General features: G+C 33.9%; 1 protein-coding gene across 4 annotated transcripts; it reads left to right on the top strand.

The window, feature by feature from the left end:
• The first annotated feature begins 13072 nt into the window (after positions 1-13072).
• On the top strand, positions 13073-16474 carry LOC100256768 (CASP-like protein 5A1). 4 transcript variants are annotated; one of them, XM_059739026.1, is made up of 3 exons: positions 13073-13402; positions 14627-14860; positions 15888-16474. In XM_059739026.1, exons 1-3 carry the CDS (start codon positions 13191-13193, stop codon positions 15898-15900), a joined length of 459 nt encoding a protein of 152 aa, XP_059595009.1. In that variant the 5' UTR covers positions 13073-13190; the 3' UTR covers positions 15901-16474. The 4 variants fall into 4 exon arrangements, with proteins under 4 accessions (XP_059595009.1, XP_002281405.1, XP_019077315.1 ...); XM_002281369.5 differs by having other exon boundaries at positions 14627-14759; positions 15918-16474; XM_019221770.2 differs by having other exon boundaries at positions 13082-13402; positions 15918-16474.
• The last annotated feature ends 853 nt before the right edge of the window (positions 16475-17327 follow it).

Raw genomic sequence — 17327 nt, forward strand, 5'->3', positions numbered from 1 at the left:
AGCTTAGTTGAAGCTTCAAGATAGTGGAACCCTCACTCGGTTAAGAGGTTGAGGAGAGTGGGCGTAGGCAAATTAGTACCAAACCACTATAAACTCTCGTGTTTGTACTCTCTCTTCCCTAACTCTTTTAAATTATATGCAATTGTGTTTATTTTGTTTATTATATATTTGCATATAATTGTCTCTTATTTTTGCATAGTTTAAATTTGTGAAAAAGAGACCATCACCCTATTTACCTCCCTCCCCCCCTCCCTCTAGGGTGATTACCATAGTTTAGATTAGCCTCAAATTCCTAACAGTGACAACAAAAATGTTTTTACAAAGAATTCTAGCATTCAATAATTGTAGAGGAAATGTACAACAATTAAACCTTGATTTGAAGGATTCTTGTTGCACTAAAATTTTCTTTGAAGTGCATCAAAATAATATATTTTAGAAATGTTGTTGTTACTATCGGTGCAATACTAACAATGTTCTTCCTAGCTAGCTTTTTTCGAGTGAACGACATGTGTACTTGCAACAAGATGTGTTCGGATGGTTTTTCTGGGCACGCCTCTTTGAAGTTTAAGTTAGCATTTTGAAGAGACAAAAAATCGTTTTTCTAAGGTTTTTTTTTTCATACATGAATTATGATTTTTGGTGGCTATTTATTATGATTAAGTTGCAACATTTCATATGTATCTTTACTGTTTTAAATGCTAATAATTGGTTTTGTGAACAATAGTCTTTAAGATAAAGTCTAGTGTTTTCGTCCATAAATGTTTTTAACATAACACTTCAGTATTGTAGTATTTATCAATGTTTTCAGAACCAGACCGGTCATCGAACTGAAAAAGTTACTGGTTCACGGTTCACTGGTCACACCGGCAATTGAACCGCAGTTAGACCGGCGGTTGAATCGCGGTCGAACCGGTGACGTCATTAATATATATTTTTATATATTATTAAAATTTTAAAAAAATTAATAAATAAAAATAATAAATTATAACTAAATTTTGACAGTATTTATCATGTTTGTTAATTTTTTTTCACAAAATTTTTTTATCTATAGTTGTCCATCAACCCAATATTTTCAATAATTTCAATAAATTAAAATGTCAATATGTAATAAATAAAACAAAATTAAAAAAATTAAATATAAATTTTTTTAAAACTAAAATGGAAGGTTCAGTCGTGGGGGGATGAGGGGAGGAGAGAGACAGAGAGAGGAGAGCTTTCCAGGGGTGGAGGGTACTTCTAGTGGGAGGGTTCTTTACCTTTGCGGGAGAAGGGGGAGTTTTCCAGTTCGCCGCCGGGGGTGGAGTAACGGGATTTGCGCTAGGTGCTACTGAGGTTGGGAGGGCTTTTTAGCGCACGGTGGAGGAGGTAGGGTAGGACTCCCAGCACCGGGGGTGTTGCCGACAGATGATGCTCTAGGCGACAATGGAGGTATCGTTGTCGGCCAGACGACGCTCTAGGTGACAGTGGGGGTACTAGTCACATGGGGAAGGGGGAAGGAAAATTAATTGTTGGGGTAGAAGGGAACCGGTTGGTTTGTCGATCGAATCGTCGATTCAAACGGTTCAATTCCGATTCGATGGATTCCTTGTCCAATTGGCTGGACCGGCCGGTCTGGTCCGATTTGGTCCAGATTTTAAAACCATGGTATTTATTGCTTAAACGACGCCTAGATAATATTTTGGCCATTTGATACCAAGATAGGGAAGGGATTCAACCTAAATGGATGCAAGGGTCCCATAATGCCTCTCAATTCTCTTAGCCATATATGACTAGATACCAAACGATCGATTAGAAAGAATTTACTATCGTTTTGTGGAAAAGTTTTCAAATTTTGGTGCCAATGGGACACGTGTCCGTCGCACAAGGTTCGAGATGACCCATCATTATGACAGTTGACAGGCAACATGCCTTTTCAGACACCTCGATCAACGCACCCATTTTCAACCTACTTAAAGGCCTCTTGGCTTTTAGCCTCTGCTTCTCACATTTGGTGTGTTTGAATTTGAGAGTTTTGTTACTTGCTATCCTACCGTCAACGCTGCTAAGGTTTCATGCTGCAACTTCATCATTGTTGTCGAAATATCATTGTTCTATTCAACCAGGTCAGATTCTTTTCTTGTTCTTCATTCTTTTTTCTGCTCTTAGATGTATGCTTTGGACTATTCTTGTAGAACTTTTTTGGTGTTTTGATTGCATGAGTATTCTAGCGTTTCGATGTTGCAATTTCTAAGTTTCAACTGCGAGTTTCTAAGGGTTTTTGTTTAAATAAGGTTTATAAGGGCTTTTTACAACCAAAGCATGAATTGTTTATCCAATAATTTGCCATACGACTTTAGCATCCCTTTTGCCATTGAACATATGTGGCTTAGACACCTCCACCCTTAGTGCCTCATTAGTTGTCATGACTCATGCTAACACAACAGTCTTGTAGATGGTCAGCTCTTATCTAACCTCCTGATCACGAGTCTCCATGCATGTAGCCTCCATCCTTGACTCCATGCTAGCAAGCATGCTCATGACCTTGTCTTGGAAAGATGTGAGCTCCTCATGTGACACTGACTGAACTTGTAAGCCTAACACCCCCTCACGAAGGTCTTGGATTTGCTTCCTAAGATCTTCTATGCCCTTCTCCATGCCTTGCTCTATCAAGTCCACCCATCCCGAGTGTCTGCCATGGCTAGCTCCACCTTGGCTAGCTTTGCCTCCATATTGGCTAAGGCATCACGAAACTTATCCTTCCTTCCCCTACAACGTACAATAGGTTCGGTCTCCCTCCCATGGGTTTGCTCGCTAGTCTCCTCAACGTTAAAGCCTAACATGCTTTCTTCACTATGCCCACTTCATGCCACACTTTGATATCAACTGTCACGGACTTAGGCTTTTCCTAAGCTCACGTGTGGCACCTAGATAAGCCAAAACTCTTGGATGTTACTAAGTCAGCCTTGCCCACTCACTTAGCTAGCTATGCTAAGTATGCACACAACTTGGAAGCTAAAAGGCTCACGTAAGCAACACTTAAACAATGAAAGTTTTATTGCTCTCAAATTATGCTTACAAGGCCTTTGGAAGCTCACTTGTTTGGTGTCTTGGTCAAATGAGGGTCTCACCTATTTATAGGCACCTTAGGAAGCCTCTAGAACCTTGGATGGTTCCTTACAAATTAAGAATATTTTAAAAACTCCAACATAAATCTATATACAAGGTTATGTACAAAATAACTCTGAAAAACTCTAGAATACCCCACACTATTCCAAGGTCTCCTAACCTACTATAGAGATGTGTGGACATCTCTAGAAGCTTCCACACTCTTCCACCATGTAAGTAAGTGTAGATGGCTCCATGAGTCTTCAGAAGCATCCTACTCCCTTTATAAGGTTCAAGATAGGGTCATTTGGGGCCGGGTGTGACAATATGCATTCTTCAAGTTCAACCATATGATTTAGCATACTTCTTAATTCTAAGAAGTAATACAATAATTAATATTATAAAAATAACAACAATAATAGCAACACTAAAGAAGAGAACAATAATAATAAGAAGAAGAGCATAGCAACCACCACCATCACCAATGATAAAGTTGGTTACAAAATGTAGCCCGTTTCCCTTCATTTTTGGATAACTAAACAATTCTTTTTCAACAAGGCGTAGATTGCCTTTCCTAACAAGAAAGAGTCATTGGAATTGATATAAAATATGGCATTAGTTATAAGTAATCTGAACATATGTTAAAAGGAAAATTCAAAGAATAGACTGCCAGACTTTCTTTTCATAATTATCGATTCAAAGAATAATTTCTCAGAGTTCAAGTCAATCATTAGGGAAAGGCATATGTTCTTGATGTTCCTATTCAATCAAACCATTGTCAAATCAATGAAAAGAAAGAAATGTTCCTGCTTAGAATGGTGGCTGCAAGCCTATCATTAACAACACCTCCTGTGGGGCAGTTAGATAAAGATCATTAACCATATAATGAGAAGATCCAAGGAGGAAAAGATACAAAGCTTAGACAGTGCAAAATTGCATCATATCAATGATCAAAGAGTAAAAAGAAAAGAAGGAAAAGATAAACAATTTTCAGTAGAGGAATATTTCCAACCGACGGTCATAAGAATTTAATAGACTTTATATCCATCAAATCTATGGATGTTAATAATGAAGTTAAGAGAAACAAAATCTCCATCAGCTCCCTTACAAATATGAGGTTAGCTATCTGAACAAGATGTTTAGTTGTGTTTAACTAAATGAATCTGAAGTCACAACAATAGGGAAAAGGAAAAATGGGGAAGCTCAAAATACGAAACACAAAAAAGTATCTCATTTATGCCCTCGATGACCAAGATTCAATTATACGCCCCAAGCATTTATTATGAGTAGTACACTCAACAAAATGCAGGGAAATCATATATCCAATGACATTAATAGCTATATGAAAATCATCAAACAGTAACAATGATGGATATGATAGTTTAACATCTTCAAAAAAGAACACTGGCTGATCCAACCAGTTCAGGACAAAACATCCAGCATCCATGGATAGAATTTTGTCTCGTATCTACACATACCATTTGACCAACATTATGGGCAGCCTGCTGCATGCAGGAACATCCATAATTTACTCTCTTGAAAGAAAGCAATAAGGCTTTTTCCTCCTTCAATAGCAGAAAGACTATTTTTTTCATTATTCTGCAGCATGCCATTTGCCAAAAATGCTTGTTCATACTTTGGGTCCACAATGAATGCATTTATATCCATTCATGAAAGGAATAATCACATTCCTCTGTCCAAAATGCAAAAGTTTCTAAAAGGGTCAAACAATCGTTCTCTTAAACTTGTCGTAGTTTCATAACCAAGACCTTGCTAAGAGGCTGACCATGCAACTCTCCATTGCTGCTTGATGATTGATAAATATAACTATGTGAGTGAGAAATTCCAATCGAGTATGAGGGATCTTAACCAAATGAACTATTTGAGTAAAGTCAAAAGGTTAGAACATATATTCCATACAAACCAAATCAACCATTCGAGTAAGTCAGAAAATTAGAACATGGAGAAGAATTCTTTTTCTATTGGGATTTGAAATGATATAACCATGTTCAAATGCTCCAATCTCCACTCTATTTGATTCTCCAAAACCACTTTTTCGATTGTTTCGTTCCTCTTCTAGTGATTCATCAGATTCATTGGAAAATTGAACCAATTCAGTCCAAGATGGCAAAGCATTACGGAACACAACAAAAGAAGCCAAATCAGAAAAATAAAAATTAAAAGAAAAAGGAAAGAAACCAACGGCAACAAAACAAGACAAGAAAACAGAAAAACAAAAGCAATTTGACCTATAGGGAACACAATATATGGAATATATTCCCATCTCATTCAATTGTGCTCTTCAAAGCTAGTGGCATCTCCATCTCGTCAGCTTCAGGGTAATTGTCTTCCCCGTTAGGGTTTTGAATATCGCCCACGGAATGTGAAGAATCCTCATTTTTCTGAGATGGGAGGAAGAAGAGCCTCCATGCAAGAAGAAAAATAAAAAGCAAGAACCCTAATCTGTGTATCTATCTCTCTTGTTTCTTCAAAAATTAAGAGAAACAATGGGGACAGATGTGAAGAATCCTCGTTTTGCCGCAAGCATTTTAGAGAGATCAGAAAAAGAAAAGCATCCATATAAGAAGAAAAATGAAAAGGGATAACCCAGAAAAATGAAAACGAAGAACCCTAATTGTGTATCTATCTCTCTTGTTTCTTCAAAAATTAAGAGAAACATTGGAGACAGACCCATTAGGGTTTTCAAGATCGCCTATGGAATTTGTCCACATGCGAAGAATCCTCGTTCCGCCGCAAGCATTTTAGAGAGATCAGATGAAGAAAAGCATCCATATAAGAAGAAAAATGAAAAGGAAGAACCCAGAAAAATAAAAAGAAAGAACCCTAATTGTGTATCTATCTCTCTTGTTTCTTCAAAATTAAGAGAAACATCGGAGACAGACCCATTAGGGTTCTGAAGATCGCCTATGGAATTTATCCACATGCGAAGATTCCTTGTTTTGCCGCAAGCATTTTAGAGAGATCGGATGAAGAAAAACATCCATATAAGAAGAAAAATAAAAAGGAAGAACCATAATCTGTATATCTATCTCTCTTGTTTCTTCAAAAATTGAAAGAAATATTGGAGACAGATCAAGAGCTCTCAAGAATAACCCAACGAGCAAGATGCCACTTTTTAAATACCCGTTGCCGTACAAAATCCAACGGCTAGTTTTTTGGATTTTCTCAAATCTTGAAAATAATTAGGGCTGAAACTTGAAAGACGTTCTCGTTGGTTTTCTTTAATTCGGTGCATTCTACTAATTAAATCGGATGCTCACGTAAAATATTGGCAATTTATTGTTGATTTTTTTGTCATTTTTTTTTTCAAGTTTTAAACAAAAATTAATTTGATAAGAAAAATTATAAATAAAAAAAATTCATCAATTTTAATAATTTAAATAAATTAACAACAAATTTTGGTAATTTATGTGAAAATGCACTTATTTAAAAATTAATAATTTTATTGATAAGTTTTATTTTTTAAAATAAATAAATATAAATGTATGGAAATGAATAGAGAGTTTTGGGGCAAAATGGCTTCTTCATAAACTTAATATTAAAAGTGGGTTTCTTCCAAAACTAATGTTCAAAATAGCCCCCATCAATCTACATAACCATAAAAACCATTTTTTTTTTCTTTACTATTTTTGTTTACTTTCCCAATTTCTCATCCCGTTCTGTGTTCTCTGTGTAATTTTTTTCTTCAAAACCCTAACCCCACCAGTGGGCCACTGTGAGAGAGACATTGTTGGAGCTACAAAGCATCAAGGTTGAGGTTGGTCCCAATATTCTTTTTGTCTTGTTTTATATAAAGTTTTGACACTTTCCCATTTTTTTTCCCCATCTCAGAATCTCGGTTTTTTTTTTCCATTGCTTTTGGTTTTCTCTTTTGCTTACGTCCTTCACGGCTATTTTAGCATAAATGGTTTGTTATTATCCAAAGATTGAAGTCCTTAAGATGCAAACGTTTGTCGAAGTTTATGGGAAAAATGAAATTTTTTTGGGAAACCGTGATTCTAATATATAGGTTATGTAAGATAAAAAGGACAAATCCTTCGTAGAAGTATGAGTCCATATCACCCGAGGTTTGTTTTACCACCAACTAAAATAAATGTCTGGATGTTGAAGGAAAATAATGGGTAAATATTAGTACTTAGATTCTTGTTTTGTCAGTATTGTGAGAAGAATTGACAGGTTGAATACCAATCTTTCCTTTCTTTAGCTACCATAGAAGGAAACTAGGAATATTGAAGCTGAGAAGATAAAGTGTCTATTGTCAAAAGAACTCATAAGTGGAGGCATTTACTAGTGTCATTTTCTACACCTAATTCGGCTCGAATTAGTGAAGTGAACTACTTGGGACCACAGCTATGTGCCCTTGGACACGTCTAGATGCTCAGGTAGGGTGTAATGCCAAGGAATATAAAAAAATGCCAGGAAAGCCTTTTTATCATTATACTAGAATTTAGAATCACAATCTACATGCTATCTACATTCTGCACTGCAAGAATAACAATAAGGAAGGTTATCAAATATGATTTTCAGGATCTAATTTTTAAAATAACACCAAATAGAAGATCAAAGTTAGGCTTTTAGGTGGCTGACATCCAATTCTGTTCGTATCAGTTGTTATAATTGAGTGTAGCACGACAGAACGGGTATGGGGCCTTAAGATTGAATAAGCAATGTCACAAAGAAAATAGAATCAAAAGGAATGGAGAGCCTTACCTGCCAAGTCATGGAAGTTATTACAAGCATTACAATTATGACTCAACTTCTGACCAGACTAAATAAAATAACCAGATCCAATTCCACACTAATTGGGTCAGCTTGAAGGTTACCTACTTGATATTCTCCACTTATGGGAGTAAATTGTATTATTCATTCTACTATGGTAACAAAATTTTTAATTGTATGTTCCATATATAAAACAATATAATAACCTTAGGATATGATTTTTATTTATGAGATATTGAAAATTATTTTTTTTACAAGGTTCTTTAAAAAATCTCAATTTTTTTGAAAATAACATATTTAACATATATTTATTTTTAAAAATATATTTAACAAATAGTTTTTAGTTGTAAAAATATTAATATATTTAATAGATATTTATTTTAAAATTTAATTTTTAATATAAAAATATTAATTTAATTTTATCAATAAAATATTAAAAGTTAATCTCATCCTAATTATCAAATTAGAAAAATAAACTAAACGTGTTTGTAACCCAAACACATGTAAAAAATTTTATTGAACCAAAAAATAAAATAAAATAAAATACGCCAAATTAAGTAATAATAGACATAGTAGTAAGCTCAACAGTTTCTCAACATCCAAACAAGAGAATTACCATTAGATGATTTTCTAAAAATATTTTATAAATTTTTGTATTGTATATAAGTATGTTGTAATTTTATGAATAATAAATTGAGCAAATTGTATTTCATATTTCAATTCTCGAACATAAATTTGTTTTTAAAAACAATTTTTCAAAGTGTTTTTTGGGCATTTGCTCCATCTATTAAAGGATTTATTCACTGTCGACCAATTCTTAGTATTGATGGGACACATTTGTATAGAAAATATAAAGGGACTTTGCTAATTGCTATGGGATATGATAGTAGTAACCAATTGTTCCCACTTGCCTTTGCCATTACAGAAAGAAAGAATATAGATAGTTGGAGTTGGTTTTTGGCATATATCAAAGTTAGAGTAACACAAAGGAAAGGCTTGTGTCTAATCTTTGATCGTCATCCTGACATTATAATTGCTGTGAATGAAACATATTCGAGATGGACTAAGCCAGATGCTTGTTATAGATTTTGTATGCATCATTTAGGACGTAACTTCAACACAAAGTTCAAAAATAAGACTTTAAAGGATCTCATGTGTAGGGTTGCTATGGAGAGTAAAGTTAAAAATTTTATTTATCACATTGATACAATTGGTCAGATAAATGTTGATGCTAGAAATTGGTTAGAGCATATTCCTCTTGAAAAATGGGCACTCTCACATGATGGTGGGCAGAGATATGAGATTATGACAATTAACATGTTTGAAGTTTTTAATGGTGTCCTTAAGGGTGCTCGTAACTTACTAATAACAGCTTTAGTCTAGTTAACTTTCTATCGGGTTAACAGTTACTTCATAGCCAGGCGAGAGCATGGTGCTAGTCGACTCGCTTCAAGTGAAGAATTCATTCCATATATTGAAGCCAAGATGAAGGCTAAAGTTGTTAAGGTAGGTTCAGATGAAGTTGTTTTGTATGATCATGTGGTGAGACGTTTTCATGTTAAAACTAGACACTCTGTTGGAAGCAGTAATAGGAAACCTCGCACATATCATGTTACCCTTCAAACGGGGTCTTGCACATGTAACAAAACACTTTTGTTAAGATTCCCATGTTCGCACATTTTTGCCGCTTGTCATTGTCGAGAAATTGATTTTTGAAAATTTGTACAAGGTTATTACACCACACGTGCTTACCTATCAACATGGGTTTCCTTGTTTTATCCCATATTTGATGAGTTGAAGTGGCCTCAATATAATAAACCGATAATTGTACCTTCAGACTCGATGAAATGACTAACTTCTGGTCGACCGAAATCAAGTCATTTGCATAATGAGATGGATGCAAGGGAAACTAGAACTCCACAAACATGTGGACTTTGCAAGCAATTGGGTCACAATCGACGTTCTTGTCCTAATAGAGAAACCAATGATAGGAAGAGTTGATGTATTTCATGAACATCATTGTACTATTTTTTTTTTTTTTAATTTACTAGTATTGACCTTAATCATTTTAAGATATACGTAGAAACTATCTTATTGAACATCTTATTGACGTTTTTTTTGTTTGAAATTGTTATTTTTTTGTCAATTCATTCATATTTTGCTTATGTCAGGTTACATGAAAAAAAACTTAATCTCTATTGTTTAAGGGAGATGCTGCTAAAATTTTTAAAATTTTAATCATGAAATTCATATTGTTAGAAATTGTTGTTTTTTTGTCAATTCATTCATATTTTGCTTATATCAGGTTACATTGAAAAATTTTGAATCTCTACTGTTTAGGGGAAATGCTGCTCAAATTTTTACAATTTTAATCATGAAATTTATGTTGTTAGATATTGTTGTTTCTTGTCAATTCATTCATATTTTTCTTATATCATGTATTGATGTATGTGCAAACATGGATACTCCGTTGTTTCCTGCCCGTCCTGACCCTGAGGATACATCTATGCTTACTCTTCAGCATCGACATTGATCATTCACCATTCGTGTTGATCCAGATATGGGTCATGTTTTGACTTGTTGACACAGGTTTCATCGAGAGTGGGTTTTGGATGATCGTGTTTGGCCATACATTATACAGTCAGGATTTTATGTCTTTCATCGAGTAGGTCATGTTAAGGTTGATTGACCTTTGATTACTGCACTGGTATAGAGATGGCGCTCAGAGACGCACACATTCCACATGCTAGTTGGTGAGATGACCATCACATTGCAGGACGTAGTCATCTTATTTGGATTACATGTACATGGTCATCCTGTCACTGGTTCTACAGATATTGATTGGCATGCACTTTGTGAAGAGTTATTAGGTGTTCAACCGACAAAGATTAATATTTGTGGAACATCCCTTAGAGTTCGTTTTATTACTACCCATTTCTCCTACTTACCACCAAGGGTTGTAGATGAAGTCACATTACAGCGCCATGCTAGAGCATATCTTTTATTGTTATTTGGTGGTTCATTATTTCCAGATAAGAATGGAACCTACATCCAATTAGCAATTCTACCCATATTAAGAGATTTTGGTGAGACTGCACAATATAGTTGGGGGAGTGCAACACTAACACATCTTTATCGAGAGTTTTGTCGAACTAGCTTAGATAGTGCAAATTATATATGTTTACTGGATATTTTTTGAGACTTTGATTAAACTACTAAAATTTACATTTTGTCGTAGACTTTTTCTAATTAATTTCATTAACCAATTTTGTCAAAAAATCTATTATTTCGATAAAGATAAATTTGTCATAATACAAATAAATTAATATCTTAAAAAACAACAAATTAAATATCTTAAATTAATAAATTATACAATTTTATATATTATTTATATGTTATATAAATTTATTATTTTAAAATTATTAATTTATTAATAAATAAAATATTCATTTGTAATATATTCTATTTATCAATTTATGTTTGTTGAAGTAATACTAGATTATTAAGTTTAAATATAAATAATTTATTATTAAAGTATATATTTTTAATTTCAATAATAAATTATAATTTAATAGTTTTTAATTAAATTTGAAAGTAAAAAAAAATTATAATTGAAATCTCAATTACAGTTTAAAAATATACTATTATTTCGATAAAGATAACTTAAAAACAACAAATTAAATATCTTAAATTAATAAATTATACAATTTTATATATTATTTATATGTTATATAAATTTTTTATTTTAAGATTATTAATTTATTAATAAATAAAATATTCATTTATAATATCTTCTATTTATCAATTTATGTTTGTTGAATTAATACTAGATTCTTAAGTTTAAATATAAATAATATATTATTTAAGTATATTTTTTAAATTTCAATCATAAATTGTAATTTAATAATTTTTAATTAAATTTTAAATTTTAAAAAATAAAATAAAACATCAGTTGCCAAATGCGACTTTAGTTAAAAAATGAAGTCTCAATTGCCAATTGAGGCTTCAGTTTAAAAATGAAGTCTCAGTTGGCAATTGCGACTTTAGTTAAAAAATAAAGTTTCAGTTGCTAATTGAGGCTTCAGTTTAAAAATAAAGTCTCGGTTGGTAACTGTAACTTTAGTTCAAAAATAAAGGTTTAGTTGAGAACTGCAGTTTAATTCAAAAACTAAAACCTCAATTGGCAATTGCACCTTCAGTTCAAAAATAGTCTTAGTTGTCAATTGAGGTTTTAACTAAAATAATGAAAAAAAAAATTATGACATGATGCATACATGACACCAAAGAAACCAATTTGAACATAAGTTTCAAAAAGTGGTTAGATATTATATTTTTCTTTTTAATAAATGGATCATTTTGACCCAAAACTCAGGAATTGAAGATAACGTACTAAGAAAGGTAGGTATTTTATATGCATGCATTAATAAGAGCTTGAATAACTTTGATTAATTTAAATTTATTTATCTTCAAGACATTAAATACATAATTTTAATTTTAATTTTTTAATATGGAAATTTTTGGAAGGAAAAATTAAGATATTTTATAAATGTAAAGTGTTTTAAATATAGAAATATAATATGTTTTAGATGGTATAATCCAATAAAATAAATTGTTAATCCTTATTTTGGTATCAAGTATATACTATTATCTTTTTTATGTATACATATTATATTATTATCCAATACTTATCAAATTTCATCAAATGATAATTTTTTAGAATTCTCTTCTAATATTTTTTATATTTTTATAAAATTCAATTAATAATATTTGACTATGGTATTAGTGGGTACCTATCAAAATTTTCATCTCTAACATAGAAGATATACAACAGAAAGAATAAAATTAAAATATAAATAAATTAGATTAAAATACAAGCTCTAGCACTGCCCATGTGTGAGCTGACAAGTGCAACGCATTATGTCATGGACTTAACATAGACTAAAAGAAAAGAAAGGAAACCGACTCAATGATCCCAATAATATTTGTCCACGTAGATATATTTGATTGGAGGTTTTGACAGGTACTCAGTACTCTTCCGGAACCCTTAATTTATTTTTATATTTGAAAAGAAAAGCAGTTGTAAGTTTGTAACTTGGTTCACCAAGTTAGGGTTTGCATGAGATGGTACAAAAAAATGGGTAACCAATAGGCAACATGCATGTGGCCAATGCGAGAGCCCAGAGGAATGGGTCAACCTCTTGTCAGCTCTGAAAATGACAAATATAATATAAATAAATAAATAAAAATAGAAGGGGAGGAGATCAAAATTGACTCCGCTACAACTCTACTTTACCCACAGGCGCAGCAGTTCTCTGTCCCCTTGACAAACTCCTTCAGAGTCTGTGAATTGAATTGGATTTGACGAAATGTTTGTGAGTAGGCCTGTGGTGCACCCAGTGGAAGCGCCACCGCTGAGAGAGGGAGGCAACAATGCTCCCAGAGTGAGGATGAAGGACGTTCAAGGCATGGCTGGCACGCCTGGTGGCCTTGTTCTTCGCCTCTTCCAATTCCTTTCCGCCGTCGTTTCCCTCTGCGTTATGGTTACCATCTCTGATTTCTACTCCGTTACAGCTTTTTGGTGTGATTTTCTCGTCCGTTTTCCTTTTAAATATGTAATTACTTTGGAGTTGAATGTTGATCTCCTGTAGAGAAAAATTCTGTTTGGTAAAGGGTAATGATCCATAACGCTAGTCTAATTCTGTTATAATCATGAACTCGGTGTAAAGCCCCCCATCAGACTTGTAAGAAAGGTGAAATGATCCTATTTGTGAGAAGATGAAACGTGAAAATTTGGTGTCTTTCCCCTTATTGTGTTGTCTTGGTAATTGCCCAGATGGGGTTTACCCAGAAAGAGAAATTGATTGGTGGTAATTGTGAGGGTTGATGATATGATCTATGAAGCTGATACCATGAGCGCTCACTAAGTGAACAGAGTGAACCCTTTCTCTGGGTGTATTTTGCATTTGCTGCTAAAATTTGAATACTCCTGTTGCAAGCTGTAGCATGGATGTATATTGATTCTGTAAATTACTCTTCTATAGGTTAAAAAGAAGACTCCACCATGTCAAACTAGCTTTGTTGTTCTAAGTAGTGATGTGAATTGAATTCATTCCATCCTACTACACTTTCCTAATCTGCTCCATGTTATGGATAACATTAGGTGGTAAAGTGAAGTCAAATTGTAGGTGGGTGTTGTATAAAATAATGACCAGTTAAACCGGTATCTGGATGAGGTGGATTTGTGGAGCTGAATATATTATTGAATTAGTTTCCTTATGCTTTTGTTTCCATTTCGTTATTGGCTATTGGAAATGATTGTATATTCTCATGCTAGAATACGCTTTGTCAAATTGTTGTCCCACCTACAATAATCATACAATAGGTGATGAGGATCAAGGCATTCTCACAGTTAATGTAATTTAGTATAAGTATGAAGAAACGTCAATCCAGTCTCTGTCTGAACCTCTATCCTCTTCCTTATACTAACTCAAACTTCAGCTTCATCGCATGGAGTGCTGATTAGATCAAAAGGATTTGTTGGCTCAACCATAGGGCAGCTAGTTGGTTCAACTGTGAAATCTGGTTCCACCAGAGTGGATTTGATCCTTTTGTTTCATGAAAAAGCCCCATGACTAATTATTTTTCAATCATGTATGTTATATACTGCCAAAAGAGTTTCACTACAGTCCTGATGAAGTGGTGCAATCTGATGTCTGGTTTTCAATTTAGATTCAATTTGCCGCCTTTGCAATTATTTGTGAACAAAGATAACATACAACTTTTGTTTTTTTTTCTGTGTTAGCTATCTTGTGGTGGCTGTCAGCTTGCAAAGTTTGTGGAGCCTGTCACTAGCCATTATGGATATATATGCCCTTTTAGTGAGACGAAGCTTGCGGAATTCTGGAATTATCAGTGTGTTCACTGTTGGTGATGGGGTAAGAGTGTTTAAATGGTCAATTCAAGCAAAAATTGCATGTTTATGGCTTAGTTGGACCTGTTCCTCAAACCTGGTTAAACAACAGGAGACAAATTTATGGTATGTTTCCCATTGTTACTCTTTCCATGAGTTAAAAGGCAACTGTTGGGTGGAATAGAAAAATCTTGTGTTTCCAAGTGAGAAAGTGCAGTTTGGAGTCTTAAAAGAGGTTAATTGTTACAAAACTCCAGGAAGTTGTATACCATATCCAACTTATCCCTCCCAGGATGCTTGGTGGGATCAATATTGATTAATGACCTTACAGGTCATTTTCAATCCTTATAGACACTTTTTGTGTGGTTTCCCTGACCAATGCTGTGTCATACCAGGCAAATTCAATCCTGTGCGTGAAAGATTTTGGTTTGAATTATTGATGTTAATCTGCAATTTTTATTTTCATTTCTAGCTACCCAAAATTTCATGATTTAGAAACGGGAAACTGTCTATTAGGAATGCATGTGAATTATGTTGCCTCTAACCTGGCCTGGTTGAGTCTACTGAGCATTTCTTACTACATTGTACTCCCAACATTCTCTTTTCTTCTTACTTTTCTTTTCATTTCCAGACTTTTGGTTTAATTCCATTATTGCATCTGACTAAGTTATTGGTTGACTAGATTCAGTTCACTGATTTGAACTGCTCAAGTGGAGTTCCATTGGTTTCAAATTCAAGATCATTGATTGACATAAAACTCTTAACAACATTCCCTTACTCCTAACAGGGGATGGCTTTCATCAGCTGTTGTCTCTTTGCATTCCCCTTCTCTCTCCTTTGTTTTGCTGGGAAATGTTTCTTCTAGAAAATCCAGGGACCTATATTTCTGTTTAAGGAAAGAAGGCCCTTATCTTCTAGGATTTGGAAATGAAAATTGTATTAAAAGTTCATAGAAATCATATACAACGAGTGCTTATTTTTCAGTAGATATTGCAAACTATCTGAATGATTACTTTCTGACATTTTATGCCTATGCAAGCCTTTAGGAGTATCCCTGTTTCTATTCTGTTAAAATCTGTAAGGACCACAACTACAAAATATCTTTTAAAATGTTGCCATGTTATTTCAGAAATTGATTTAGTTCTCATCTCAGCTTACAGATATGAGCAATATTCTGCTGCAGATCACTTCCACGCTTACATTTTCTGCTGCATGTGCATCTGCTGGGATCACCGTCCTCATTGAAAATGATATGGACAGGTGTGCCATGAACCCCTGCACAAGGTTTGAGACTGCTACAGCTATGGCTTTCATCAGCTGGTTTGCTGTTTCACCATCCTTTTTCTTGAACTTTTGGTCACTGGCTTCCCGATAAAAGAACTCAGAACAGAGAATCAACCATCAAGTACATTTTCTTTTGATATCTATACCACCTGCTTTCTTCTATAACACAACAAACATTGGAGATTTGCTAGCTCCTACTTTGTATATAAGCTAATTTTTCATAAAAAAAAAATGGTGAGGTAGTAGGTACTCATTTGTGGGTGCTATAATCTGTGCTGGCAATATTAAATCTCAAGAATATGGAGGAGATTATTTGCATGATGACATGACCACCCTCAAGTTCACAATCAGTTACTAGTCTGTTCTGCGTGTAACGTCTTGGATGTATGCTTACAACATATTCCCACTCCTGTACAGATGATTTCTAAGTGGAGATGCACTTTCTTTTCTTCCTAACTTTTGTTTGAATATCTTGTGCTATTATTTTGTCTATATTATATCTGATGAAATCCTCCACATTATTTTAGGAAGTTCAACAACTTTAAGGCTTTGGATTGTTTGTAAGAAAAACTTGAGTAAATGTATTTGTAGTCATCAATTCTTATGGTAGCTTAAACAGTTTCTACAGCATAGAACCTTAATCATGTGGTACCACTCCATAACTCTTCTTCACTAGAAAGTCTCTGCAGATTTATCTGTAATAATCTTTTTATTTAAATGTATGATCCTATATGTTCTATTGTTGTAGTTCCCTAGGCATTGACTATTCCCACGAAATTGAGGTCTAAGTGGGAAGTTCAGTAACATGAGAAATGGGCAGCCTGGCAGCCGTTAAAACTTTCATTTGCTTAGATGATATTTTAATCATTTGAGGCATGAAGTACATGTTCTTCGGTTTTATTGTCTTCTGTCCCTGTCTGTTTTGATCTCAATGCCATGGAAACCCCATTTTTATAGCCCATGATAACATTTTCAATGTATGCACTTTCTTTTGATGGAATAGTGAATGATATGGATGGGGAAACATAATGCAGGTCTTCAAAAGTGTTCCAAGTTCTGTAAGAATTGACATAAGTAACAAACCAGAAAATTTCTCTATAAATTGACCCAATACAAGGAATGAAACATTCTGTAATCTGTGAATTACCACTGTTGTTTGTGTTGTCATTTTCCTTTGCTTTCTACCTGTTCTCTGGCGTTTCTGTTAGCACTTTCTTGGTTCCCAACCATTGCTTTCATGCAATCCTTGTGACTATTTGAATGGTGTGATATCACTTGACTTTTTACCCACTCTGGACCTCTATTATTT

Source organism: Vitis vinifera, chromosome 8 (assembly GCF_030704535.1).
Source record: "Vitis vinifera cultivar Pinot Noir 40024 chromosome 8, ASM3070453v1".
NCBI lineage: Eukaryota > Viridiplantae > Streptophyta > Magnoliopsida > Vitales > Vitaceae > Vitis > Vitis vinifera.

Coding starts and splice junctions, on each gene's coding strand:
- LOC100256768 (XM_010655269.3), top strand. CDS start 13,191: ATGTTTGTGAGTAGGCCTGTGGTGCACCCAGTGGAAGCGCCACCGCTG. Junction 13,403..14,626: donor TACTCCGTTACAGCTTTTTG/GTGTGATTTTCT, acceptor TTTCTGTGTTAG/CTATCTTGTGGTGGCTGTCA. Junction 14,760..15,887: donor TGTTCACTGTTGGTGATGGG/GTAAGAGTGTTT, acceptor TTCTCATCTCAG/CTTACAGATATGAGCAATAT.